We start from the raw sequence: 13,546 nt of genomic DNA on the forward strand, positions 1-13,546 counted from the left end.
TGGACATTTTATGACCCACTTTTGATAAAGGCTGCTCAACCAGAAAACTTATTTTCCCTCAAAGTGTTGGTTTTTTTTTTTTTTTTTTTTTAATATTTCTAATCTATGTCAGCCTCAAGTATTGAAGAGTTACATTTCTCACGGAGCAAAGGTGCAGTGAATTACAACAAAGAAAGAATCAATTAGCTCAAAGGTCTGATATGGTTAATTCCAAGGTTACTGCTTGTTTTTCTTAAATTCCAACTATGTTAACTAATGCACTCCCAGGTGCACAGTGGATAAGAGATATGGGAACTTAGCAGCAAGCATTGGCTCAACAATGAAATCCTACACCAGCACTATTCTAATAGTTTTTAACTCTTCAAAAGGGTCTATATTTTTAGGCTTCCCATGCCTCTCACAGTTGGAAGGCTGTGAACAATCATATGCGTAGCTGCAAGAGTCTGCATAAACCTGCCAAGCTAGCTAGAATGCCAACAGAGGGGGTTTGAATTGAAATATTCATGTCCAAGAGACTTATTAGCTAGAGCCCTGAGTTTGATTTTCTCCAGAGAAAGGTGGTCAGGGATAGCCCCCTATTAATGTCAGAAGAGTTGGTGAAAGGCACAAAATAGTAAAACAGACAGATTCTGGTTTTGGGGTAGATGCTCGAGGTCTTGGGAGCCCCTCAAACCCTGATCCACCTTTGCCTATCAGGTCTTCTCCACATGACCTTTGTCATGGGTGGGATCTCCCGTGGTGGCTCCCAGCAGGAGATTAGGTTTCCTTTACCCTGAATTAAGGCTTTGTGTACATTGCAAATATGGTTAAAATCACCAAATTACCAGTATTAAACATTCTTCATTGACCCATGTAAACAGTGGGTGTTCTCTTTCGGTGATTTACTCTGAAAAGGTCTACAGAATGGCAGCCCAGCTGAGGGGAAATATCCATCTCCCAAATCTTCAGAGAACTTTTAATTCTCTAGTTATCTCTCACCATATCAGAACTTTTCCCAAACGTCAAAGATACAAGGGCACAAAAGATCAGTATATTTTATTCCATGCTTTGATAGATATTTTTATACCCAGTAATAATGATATACAACAACTGAGGGCTTAAGTCAGACACTGTTCTAAGAACTTTATATGAGCTTGATGTATTAATACATAGGGTCATGTCACCTCTGTGGTACAAGTGTCCCAGTTTACATGTGAAGAAACCGAGGCCACAGAGGTTAAGTTCATTGCCCAGAACAAAGGCTAGCTAAATGGTACTGGGTCTTGAATTCAAGCCACCTGACTCCAGACAAAGCCTCTGCTCTTAACCACTGTGACTCAGTGCCACCTACAGGAACTACAGTGGGGACTGAATTAATAGCTCAAGAGTCAAAATACTGAATGAGCACATAGTTACAGTGTGTACTTAAAAGCTGGAAGAGGAAGGTCAGTGTAACACAGTGCTGTTGCACACATGGGTGTTAAGTGAATTATCTGTATGATGTATATGTGTCCTGGGAGATGTTCAAGATGTTTGCTTTCATACATGAAAGAATACCAGTAACAGACCATTAGCTTTCTTCACAGGAGGGTAGCTCTTCACCCATTTCAAGGAGGCTACCTGGTGTGGCATAGTACAGCTGGGGAAGAGTTGACTATTGCCAGAGATAAGACGCACCCAGCACCCACTCACTGGTTAACTTAACAACAATGTACATTAAACTGCAAACGCACTCTACTAGTTCCTCTTATGAATCGAAATAGATAGCCAATGGGAATTTGCTGTATGTCTCAGGGAACTCAAACAGGGGCTCTGTATCAACCTAGAGGGGTGGGATGGGCGAGGGAGATGGGAGGGAGGTTCAAGAAGGAGGGGACACCTATGGCTGATTTATGTCTATGTTTGACAGAAAACAACAAAATTCTATAAAGCAATTCTCCTTCAGTTAAAAAATAAATAAATTTAAAATAGATAGTATGAAAGGAAAAAGGTCCAAAATTGTTAATAGCAACTTTATTGTTTCACTGGTGAAAAAAAATCATAACTGTATGATGCATTTCCCCCTAAATTTACAACAATGAAGGTTATACATAAATTATATAGATCACAAATTTTCTATTTTATACTATTTAGAACAAAATTATTTTGATAAATATGTCCAGAACACAACATAAATTCTTAATGGATGGCTGAGTCCAAATATGCAAAATATAGCTTCTGGTTTAGACCATGGTGCTTTAAAATCCTCAAACATGCATTAATATTCTCTAATTTTAGGGAAAATATGGCCTAAAATATCACATGGCCTGATCTTGCATTTTGGGAGAAGCCCAAGCTGAATTTCACATACAGTGTTCCTTTCCTCTAAATTAATTTCAGAACAAAGATACTTTCAGGTTAGTACTTCCAAGGAATGAAGGAAATTATACACTCAACAGTGAAACAAAACAGAAAAAACGGAAGGGACACTTCATTAGTAACAGAGATAAGTGGGGGTTTTTTGGCTTTTTTTTTCGTTTCTTTTAAACAGATCACAGGAATTTTAAATAGCAGATCAATCATGCTACTTAGGATGAGCAGACAGACCTGAACACTTATGGAGTGAATAATTTTATTAAGGTCTTGAAGGTGAGTGTCCGGAGGTGCTGGGTAAAACACACCACAGGTAAGAAACGGGAAACCTACCTCAGCATTTCTGAAAGGCACAATCTATGGAAGGGAAGCCTAGTATAATAAAACCCTTACTGGATGTGCATGGAAAGGAGGATGGTGTGCCTGACTCCTTTTTAAAGGATGAGACCCTCATAAATTGGCCCTTCAGATTCTGGTGATTCCCGCCTCAAGCGCAAATGCTCCAGTGTGTTATGAAAATGTTTGTTAATCTGCTCTGTTTCTTCACTGGATTCAAGATTTGGGAGGTCTTCTCGAATCTTTTGGATAAGCTGATTCAAAACCTGAATAGTGACCTATAAAAGAATACATATAATTTCACAATCAAGTATGTACCATAAAAGATAATGTAATTTAATACGAACATCCTGAAGAGCTTTTGTTACCCTTAGAAGTTACCAGAATAATTATGAAAAAAAAAAAAAGAGAGATGTGAGAACATGATCCCTGGCTTCAGGAAAAACTATTGGCTATTTATCTAAAACATTAACAAACAAACAAAAAATACTTAATGGAAAAAAAGAACTTCATAAACCAATAAAAGAACAAAAGCAAAATTTAATTTAACCTACAAATATTGATCAATCCTTTATTTGGGAATCACTCTATACTTGTGATAAATACTATTCAGCATTTGTAAACTCTTTTTTATTTTTTAAACAGAGAGTGACTGGTTCCAAACTGGGAAAGGAGTAACTTAAGGCTGTATATTGTCACCCTGCTTATTTAACTTATATGCAGAGTACATCATGAGAAATGCTGGCCTGGAAGAAGCACAAGCTGGAATGAAGATTGCCAGGAAAAATATCAATAACCTCAGATATGCAGATGACACCACCCTTATGGCAGGAAGGGAAGAAGAAATAAAGAGCCTCTTGATGAAAGTGAAAGAGGAGAGTGAAAAAGTTCGCTTAAAGCTCAACATTCAGAAAACGAAGATCATGGCATCTGGTCCCATCACTTCATGGCAAATAGATGGGAAACAGTGAAAGACTTTATTTTGGGGGCTCCAAAATTACTGCAGATGGTGACTGCAGCCATGAAATTAAAAGACACTTGTTCCTTGGAAGAAAAGTTATGACCAACCTAGACAGCACATTAAAAAGCATAGACATTACTTTGCCAACAAAGGTCTGTCTAGTCAAAGCTATGGTTTTTCCAGTAGTTGTGTATGGATGTGATGGACTATAAAGAAAGCTGAGTGCCAAAGAACTGATGCTTTTGAACTGTGGTGTTGGAGAAGACTCCTGAAAGTCCCCTGATGCGAAGAACTGACTCATTAGAAAAGACCCAGATGTTGGGAAAGATTGAAGGCAGGAGGAGAAGGGGATGACAGAGGATGAGATGGTTGGATGGCATCACCGACTCAGTGGACATGGGTTCTGAGTAAACTCCAGGAGTTGGAGATGGACAGGGAAGCCTGGCGTGCTGCAGTCCATGGGATCGCAAAGAGCTGAACGTGACTGAGCGACTGAACTATTTTTATAAAATATTCATAAGCAAAAGAGATAAGAAATTTCTTGCACATAGTGAGCTCTTCTCTTAGATGCCATCCATATAGACAGAGAACTTTAGAGAATGAAAGAGACCAACTAAGTGGATTTTCCAAACTCTGACCCTTGTAAACAAAAAAAGAAAGTATCAAAATGATAAACTTTTGTATGTGTCAAACCTAAGAATAGGAAAAGAAAATATTATTTCACTAACAATTTACTATTCACTTACCGCATCATTTTCCTTTTCATAAAAATAGATATATCTGTTCAGGATTTCTATAAAAAGTTGCACTTGTAGAGAGGGGTCCATGCACTGATTTGCTATTTTCAGAGCTTTCTTTAGGCATTCCATTACCCTTTTGCCTCCATGCAGCTAGAAAAGGCAGTGAAGAGTATTAAAGAAAGAACATTAAAGAGAGAAATGAATTACCAATGTCCCATTTCACACAAAGAAATAAACACACTAATATGGCTCGTTCATATTTTAAAAGGACACAAATTTAAATCCTCTTCAGTTTTTAAAGTACACAGCAATATTTTAAAACAAATATATATTGTTTTATATATTTATATGTTAAATGTTTTATATTTATTTTGTGTATTTTTAAAAGGAAGTGGTACAAACTTGTTATGTTGCAAAATCCTCAAAGTGGAGGCTTCACCACAGGATGTAACTCTCTATACATTACGGTTCATTTCATTTAACAAAACAAAGAAATTCCCTGTCAGGAGTCTAAGCACTCTACCTATCTCACCTCCAAGGCACACCGCCACAGCAGCCATTCCCTATCAACGATCCTCTCTCCTGTAACACTGCTGGTCAGGAATGACCTCCCATCTTACCTCCTCTCCGTTTTTGTCTGTGTTTCTGCCAGACCAGAAGAGATGTGCACAGGTGCTCACAGCTCGGCCCTGATCAGGCTTCTTCAGAAGTTTGGATGCAGCAAGAGCACACTGAGTCCTCAAGGGTTCATGGTTTTCTTCACTGAAGCACTTCATCCTCTCAAAAGTACCAATGATCAAGGTGATGGCAGCCAGCTGTGCTTTGGAATCACTGATTTCATCTTCGTACAGAGAAAATGCCTGGTGCACACAAAGCAGAAATGACCTTTAGAGACTGTGTATTAGAGCATTTTCCAAGGTTACTTTCCATCAAAGCCTCATCCTGTGAGTAGTTCAGATTAGAATATACATGTGCCCTTGCTTGGAGAGCCTCAAAACAAAGATGCTGACAAGCTGTAACAAAGAAGCTTGCTTTAACTTTTAATCCAGAGATTCCAAACTGAATTAACAAAGGGATTTTTTTTTTCCTCATGAAAGTTTTACCATGACACACTTGAAAATCCTCAAGCTCACTGAAAGTATGAAAGGATTAGTTTCTCAGTCGTGTCCAACCCTTTGTGGTTGGACTGTAGCCCACCAGGCTCCTCCGTCCATGGGATTCTTCAGGCAAGAACACTGGAATGGGTTGCCATTTCCTTCTCCAGGGATCAAACCCAGGTCTCCCACACTGCAGGCAGACTCTACCGTGTGGGCCACCAGGGAAGCAGTGTCCAGTAATTCTGATCAATTTTTCTGCTCCAAACCAGTCAATAAAACTACAGTATTAAGAAGCACAGTATTTCTTATCAAGACGGTGGGAAAGGGGTGCTTAATTTTAAGAGTAAATCCATGTGCACCACAATCTTTAACATAAAACATAACATAGCATAACTTAACATCATTAACATAACAAGTGACTGAACAGAGCAAACAGATTCATCCTAGAAAGACAGCAGATCATCACCTGGGACATAAATTCATATGCTACTGTTTCATGATTTTCAAAACCAATTTCTCCAGCAGCTAGAGCCCCCTGAAGAAAAAGTCTTAAGGGTAATTCTGCCAGCTCTGCTTTGATCAAAGCACTGATAGTCTGGTGAGCAAATGAAAAAATCTTCTGGCATTTCTTTTCCCATTTGTCATCCTAAAAAAAGAAAAAATAGTTTAAATTACCTTAAATTCAAGATTAACTTAAGAATATTCATTTTAAATAAAACTTTTATAGAACAAATAGGAAACGTGGTAAAAGTTGAGTTCACAGTTTCCCTACTATCTTCCTGTCTCTTCTGTGGAGTCCACAAGTAAATCAAGCAGCATGCCTTCTCAAAACAACCATTCGAGGTCACTCGCTTTGCCATTTTTGTGTATTTGTTATTTTTTTTTTTCCTATCAGAAAAAGCAACATACTCCCAAATTGGACAAAATTTGTAAAATACATAAAAGAATTTTTTAAAAATTCTTATCCCTAAATCTACCACCCAGCAATAATCACTAATTGCATTCTGATGTTAATGTCTTCCTTTCTTTTTCCTATGCAAATATTATGTAACTGGGATCCTCTGAGTATGGTTTTGTTTTCTGCTTTGAAGTACTTACTGAGAAGAGTTAAATTGGGCTCAGTGCTGCATGTAATTTGTATTCAACTTCTTTTCCTTCACTGATTTTATCATGATTTTCCTCATGACATTAAAATTATTTAAAATCATCTTAATCACTAGAAAATATCCCATAAAAAGGATACAGCATAATTTACTTTCTTTTGGAAATAAATGTAATGTAACAAATGGTCTATAAACACAAAGGATTATTGAGTCCTTAATTTTTTCCTTAGTATAAATTTTTAGAAGTGGAAATATGGGGTTTATTAAGGCTGTAGTTACATACTGCCAGAGTTTTCCAGAAACACTGCAGTAATTCACATTCCCACCATTACTAGATGAGAATGAATTCACATCACACCATTGCCATTGCTGAACATTTTTCTTTTTTCTTTACCAGTTTAATTTTTAAATAAGTTCACTATTACAATTACCAGTGAGGTTAAATATTTTATCCATGTTTGACCATACAAATTTCATGTTAAAGCAATTGATTCATCTTTAAAAGAGGGTAAGAGTCACAGAATTTTACAAGGAATAAATGCAATAATCCAAGTTTATAGTCCTTGGCACAGTGTATGGCAGATAGTAATGTGCTAGTTGGTTTCTTTATTGTTATATTTACAAACATGTATCCATAAAATACTGGGAAAAAAGGAATTACATGACAGGCCGGCCTTATAAAAACGGGCCAAAGGCATGCTATGTCATGCTGGTAGGTCTACTGAATATACCTTGTTTCTCTATTAATTATTGTTTCTCCATTATTAGATCTTACTTGTTATGTACTGCAACCTCTGAACGAGACTACTGCCTCAGAACTTGTACTTTATTAAGACTCCAAGAAAATAAAATCATTCTTGAAAAAGTAAAGCATTCTCAGTCACTGTGAAAAACTTATCAATGTCTCACAAGAGATCTTTAGACACAGGAAAAACTTCAGCATCATTTAAAGTGTTTGAATCTTTCATTTCTAAGTGTTTTTTTTAATGTGATTCCTCAACTAGTATGTAATCTATCAACATCACTATAAGTAATACTTAACACAGGACTAGTAATGAATTGAGTTATTGAAACTGGGATTTTATTACACCATTTTCTATTTGTACATGTTTGAAATTTTCTAGCATAATAAAGTAAAATATACACACAGAGGAAAAAATTAGTGACATACTTAAAAGTAAACCCACCACTTTAGAATTCTCTTTGTAGCGAAAAGCCAGCTGGTAAGCTGCAAATACCAAAGGTGGCAGTGTGAAGCGAATCCGTTGATTTCCACCAGCTCCAAAATGTTTTCGTGCTGTGTTTAAAATCTGACCAAAACAAAGAGACAAAACCCATTAATCTTTTGTGTAATTATAGAAACTATAATTAGTTATTTATAAAATTAAATGAGAGCTCTAATCATGATGATTGCTACCGTTTTTTGAATACAGTTTTTATGATATACTCTTACATTTCTTTTCTTGCCAAGTCATCACCATCGCCCAAGAGACAGATGCTCGCCAAGCTCCTCTGCCCATGGAATCCTCCAGACAAGAATACTGGATGGATCGCCATTCCCTACTCCAAGGGATTTTCGTGACCCAGGGATCAAATCCGCGTTTCCTGCATTGCAGGCAGATTCTTTACTGTCTGAGCCACCCAGGAAGCCCATCTCACAAATGGGGGAAAGCTTGAGGTTCAGCGAGGTTGTATAACTTGCCCTAACTTACAGAGCTTCTCAGGGGCAGATACAGAGTTAAATATATTTTCACACACACATGTAAAAAGTATGCTGTGTTGATAAAGAGCACAGGCTCTGAAGATAGACACATTTAAACGTAGATTCTAACACTTACTATTTGTGTGACCCTGGGAAAATTACCATTTACCTTTTCTTAACTATAATTTTCACTCTCAGGGTTGTTGGGAAGACCAAACAACAGATGTAAAGTGTTATCAGTACTAACACATTGCATGTACTCAAAATACTGGCTACTATTATAATATAAAAAATATGCATATTGCTGGTATATCATGCCTCTTACTTCAGGAAAATATTAAGACCAATTAAGTCATGAAAATGGTAATAAACTTTAAAGAGCCATTAGGAAACAAATATCTGGTTGTTACGAAAAAACACAAGAATTCATGAAATACTTGTTACTGTGTGGAGACACAGTGTGTGACATATTCAAGTTTTGTAAATTTCTTTGATAATGGTAGACGGATAGGAAGAGAATGCATTTCCCCCTTGAGGAAGTCAAAGGTAACGATCCTCACCTTAAAGGTGTTTCTTTACATGGCATAAACAACTGGTCACAGGTGGAAAGCACACTTTCTACTTTGGTTTGCAATGAGAAATGAAAACCCACATAGGCTATGTATGTGCATGACACAGAAACATAAGGCAATCAGTTAAAACATTTGAACAAGCAGGCCAGTCACTAGGTCAGATCACACGCAGTGCACAGACTGCTTGACACTAAGCCAAGTCAAAGACTACTGCACTACAGACAGAAATCAGCTTCTTTTTCATAACAATGGTTATGAAGGAGTACAAGAGTGTCAACTATGACAGAGTCAACACAAGAAGTCAGGGCTCATCCTCAAACTAAGGTGTTCTTCATTACAACAGACTAATAGTCCCATGTATCCAATAATGGTTAAACAACTTTGCCCAAACAATAATTAAGCCACTATCTGTGCCTCCTTTCATAAATTATCCAGTATCAGTCACCAATATCCTACTCAGGCAACATGTTTTATTCATTTCACAAAGGTTTATTAAGGACTAATGACAAAGAAAGGGAGAATCTCATCTGATTGTTTTTTGCCAGGAAAAGGGGGTTAAGAAAAAGGCAATTTTAAAGTCTTCACACATTTTTAATGTGGCAAACAAACACAACCTCTATTTGCAAACCTTGGAAACATAAACACAACTGAATATAAAGGTTGTTGCTCATACTTTAAAAGTTTATTATGAAAAACAACTTAACAATTCTAAAAGCAACAGTTCAGAAGGAAAATAAACATGGAATGATTACTGGACGGATACCCAACTAAAGGAAGATAGACTTTTCTACAATTCCTAAGAAGTCTTCAGAAGAAATTACAGCAACCAACTTGTTCTTCATAAGCTCCAGAAGTTTACAATTAATGCATTTAACCATAAAGTAAAAGTCCAGTTAATCTCTTACTCAGTTTCAATTCTTTTGAAACCTTTTAATACCACAAGCTGGATTAAACTATTTGAGACACATCTACATATGATTTCACAAGAAGCTGTTGAAGGGGTATAAGAAGAGTTACTTCATACCAAGTACTGTTGATCAGGGTCCTCAGACCGTAGAAGATGAATGAATCTGCCCACAAGGCTCTGCTCATCGGCAAAGTCCTCTGGGTCAGGTTCTTCTACAGGTTGATCTGGCTGATCCTGAATCAGTGTAGATACCAAATTCATTATGGAATCCACCTGTAGTATGGAAGACATGGAAACCGACTAGAGTGAAACAATCGGCACGTAATGCCACTGACAAAAGTGCTTTTAGTTGCGTAAAGTTACAAAACAGTATCAACAACTTAATTCCTTTTTTCTTTATGAAAGTGTATGTATGTTGGTACACATACAGATAAAAGTCTAGAAAGAGACAGACCAAATGTTAATTAAGAGCAGTTATTCTCTTCCTGTGGGATTATAGTTATTTTAAATTTTCTTCTTTATACATCTCCAATCTTCTTATTTATATAATGAATAGCTACTTATAACTATTTTTTAGTAGTAAATGACCTTCCCCTCCCATCTCATGTGTCCGTCTCATTGTGTAAAACCATAACTACATTGTCTCTGTTTTCTTAATATATAGCATGTCAGTATTCTCTTACCTGGTCTTGAGAGACAATTTCTGTATTATAATCTAGAACATTACTAAGCACGTAACAACTCATGCTCTTTCTGGACTCATAGTCAAAATACTCAAAGAGTGGGTGGAAATGTTTTAATTTCAAGACTGTTAAAATATTGTTGTAAGTGTCAACAGGAATCTTCAAAAGTCTGGTGAGCTCCTTTGAAACTGCACTACTGGTAGCAATACTGTCAAAAGAAAAACAGCAGTCCTTTAGTGAATAAATTAACCTCTTATATACACAAACAGCAGTTGATTCATAAAAATTTGAAAATTTTCATTTACATATTAAAGGAGATGGGTGAAGTGAATCACACCATCCCAAAATACCCCAGTGACTTCCAAGAGAGGTCTACCAGATGTCCACCTTAACACACACATTTATTCATCTATTAAAGTCCTATAGATACAATAGGTTATGCTGGTCTACAATTCATGAACAGGTTGTATGCTGCTGCTGCTGGTGCTAAGTCACTTCAGTCGTGTCCAACTCTGTGCCACCCCATAGACTGCAGCCCACCAGGCTCCCCCGTCCCTGGGATTCTCCAGGCAAGAGTACTGGAGTGGGGTGCCATTGCCTTCTCCAGAACAGGCTGTATACCTGGAGTTAAAAAAGACTGTCTAAAATGTGGTATTTCTAAGGGAAGTATTTTAAGTGGTAGTTAGGTTTCTAGAGCAGTCAATAAGTACTGTATATTCAGGATGAAAAATCCACACAAAACTAGCAATTCAAGAACATAATACATAAATTATTTCTTCTGCATCAGGTGTTGGTGAATAAGGAAAAGCAGGATAAAATTAGGAACATTCCAGGGTGACTGAGGAATATCCAAGCATTTATAAGACCTTTAGAGGTTGGGACTTCAAATTCTTTATTCTAATTTTACTTTAAAATTCACTTAGTGGGGAAGATAAAGATAAAAAATTTATTTAAGATCTGGAATGTTTTTTGATTCACACAAAAAATGAGTGACAAAAGAAAAAGAGGTAAAAGAAAAAAAAAATCTTCCAGATGCAACTAAACCACTGGAAGAGAGATGGAAAACAGAAAGATTATGTGAGATGAAGTGATAATATAGGGCGAGGAGGGGCCTAGCTTGAGTCATGTTCAGAAGCAGGGGAGGATGGGACAGTAAAGGGACTACTGGGAAAAGAGAATAAGATCACAGCTGTGCAAGTGGTCCCTAGAGGATGCAACAGGACTAGGACAGCATAGCCGAGGAAGATGCAAGCATACAACAGAGTATTCGTACTATGCCTGGTATCACAATCAAAGCTGAAAATAGAAAAAAATTTAAACCAATGTAATTCTCACATCTTAAACACATACATTGGAGAAGGAAATGGCAACCCACTCCAGTACTCTTGCCTGGAAAATTCCATGGACTGAGGAACCTAGTAGGCTACAGTCCATAGGATTGCAAAAAAAACACACACAAAAATACATACATGCATCCCTAATTTTTTCATAATTTACTCATCTGTGGGAAACTACTTATGGAAATACTAACTCACCCTTATATACAAAGCGGTCTGAATGGAGACACGTTCTCTAAAGATGCCTATGGCCTATGAGTGTCACTACTTGATCACTGTACACAACCAAGCAATTAGCTGCTGCTTTCTGCGCTGTTTAGTACCAAGCATGTCAATCTAACAGATGCTTAGAAAACAAGATGAACTCTAACATTTTAAAAAATTACTGTGGAAGAAAAACAAATCTGGGACAAAAAAATTTTACAAAGGTTTTTATAAAAATGTTTAACTTACTGTTCAAGGTTGAGCTTATTAAATATCTCCACTGTTGTTTCTAGAACTTTATCAACATAGTCCACACGATCAGGGTAACACTTCATAGCGAGATTAATGAGAGAGACTTGTAAAGATACAACATCCTCCGAAGGCATGTCTTGTCTAGACTGGAATGTTCAGAAAACCATGGAATTTATTTTTAAGAATTACCAAAAGACTATCAGCTGAGAATTATGAAAGTTTTTAGAACTTAGGAAGAAAGTCATACAAACCTGTATTACCGTAGCCACCTGCTGTGAAAATATGTCAAAAAGTTTAATATCTGTTGGGATCCCAGGTCCATCTTCACGGTGAGCAAATAAAGCTAATCTAAAAAAGAAAATACTCTTTATTTGAAAAGATATAGGGATCTGGGTAGTGGGATCATGGACGACATTTTACCCTTTCAGCTTTTCTCTCAATTCATTTTTAATGGAACAGTTTTACCCATGATGCCTTTCTCACTGTATTCTTACTTTATACCATATGTACCAGATTTTTAACAGGTCAGTTCTGTCAAATTCTTTGAAGCCTAATTAAGTAGTCAGGGATAGAACTGTATTAACATGACAAAATGTATTCAACAGCTATGATTATAAAAAATAATCTCTAAAACGTAAAAAGTACATAGATAATTTTACAACACTGCATTTTTACTGCTGTAAAGTTTAAAACACAACTAATTCCAAAAGCAGTCAAGTTAACTTTTATTTACCACATCTTAAACTACTCAAAGAATACACAGAAGAACTGTACAAAAAAGATCTTCACGACTCAGATAATCACGATGTGTGATCACTCACCTAGAGCCAGACATCCTGGAATGTGAAGTCAAGTGGGCCTTAGAAAGCATCACTACGAACAAAGCTAGTGGAGGTGATGGAATTCCAGTTGAGCTATTTCAAATCCTGAAAGATGATGCTGTGAAAGTGCTGCACTCAATATGCCAGCAAATTGGGAAAACTCAGCAGTGGCCACAGGACTGGAAAAGGTCAGTTTTCATTCCAGTCCCAAAGAAAGGCAATGCCAAAGAATGTTCAAACTACCACACAATTGCATTCATCTCACATGCTAGTTAAAGTAATGTTCAAACTTCTCCAAGCCAGGCTTTAGCAATATGTGAACCATGAACTTCCTGATGGTCAAGCTGATTTTAGAAAAGGCAGAGGAACCAGAGATCAAATTGCCAACATTCGCTGGATCATGGAAAAAGCAAGAGAGTTCCAGAAAAACATCTATTTCTGCTTTATTGACTGTGCCAAAGCCTTTGACTGTGTGGATCACAATAAACTGTGGAAAATTC

General features: G+C 36.9%; 1 protein-coding gene across 1 annotated transcript in view; it reads right to left on the reverse strand.

Annotated features, from left to right (window-relative positions):
• Positions 1–1,977: 1,977 nt before the first annotated feature.
• VPS35 (VPS35 retromer complex component) overlaps positions 1,978–13,546 on the reverse strand; it is a 29,109-nt gene continuing 17,540 nt past the window's right edge. Inside the window, exons 9-17 of the mRNA XM_069549771.1 lie at positions 12,477–12,573; positions 12,223–12,371; positions 10,433–10,640; positions 9,867–10,022; positions 7,756–7,878; positions 5,932–6,111; positions 4,989–5,228; positions 4,375–4,518; positions 1,978–2,945 (exon numbers count right to left, since the gene is read on the reverse strand). Of these exons, the coding sequence (XP_069405872.1) occupies positions 2,766–2,945; positions 4,375–4,518; positions 4,989–5,228; positions 5,932–6,111; positions 7,756–7,878; positions 9,867–10,022; positions 10,433–10,640; positions 12,223–12,371; positions 12,477–12,573 (1,477 nt within the window). The 3' untranslated portion in view covers positions 1,978–2,765. The remainder of the gene's footprint in view (positions 2,946–4,374; positions 4,519–4,988; positions 5,229–5,931; positions 6,112–7,755; positions 7,879–9,866; positions 10,023–10,432; positions 10,641–12,222; positions 12,372–12,476; positions 12,574–13,546) is intronic.

Source organism: Ovis canadensis, chromosome 14 (assembly GCF_042477335.2).
Source record: "Ovis canadensis isolate MfBH-ARS-UI-01 breed Bighorn chromosome 14, ARS-UI_OviCan_v2, whole genome shotgun sequence".
NCBI lineage: Eukaryota > Metazoa > Chordata > Mammalia > Artiodactyla > Bovidae > Ovis > Ovis canadensis.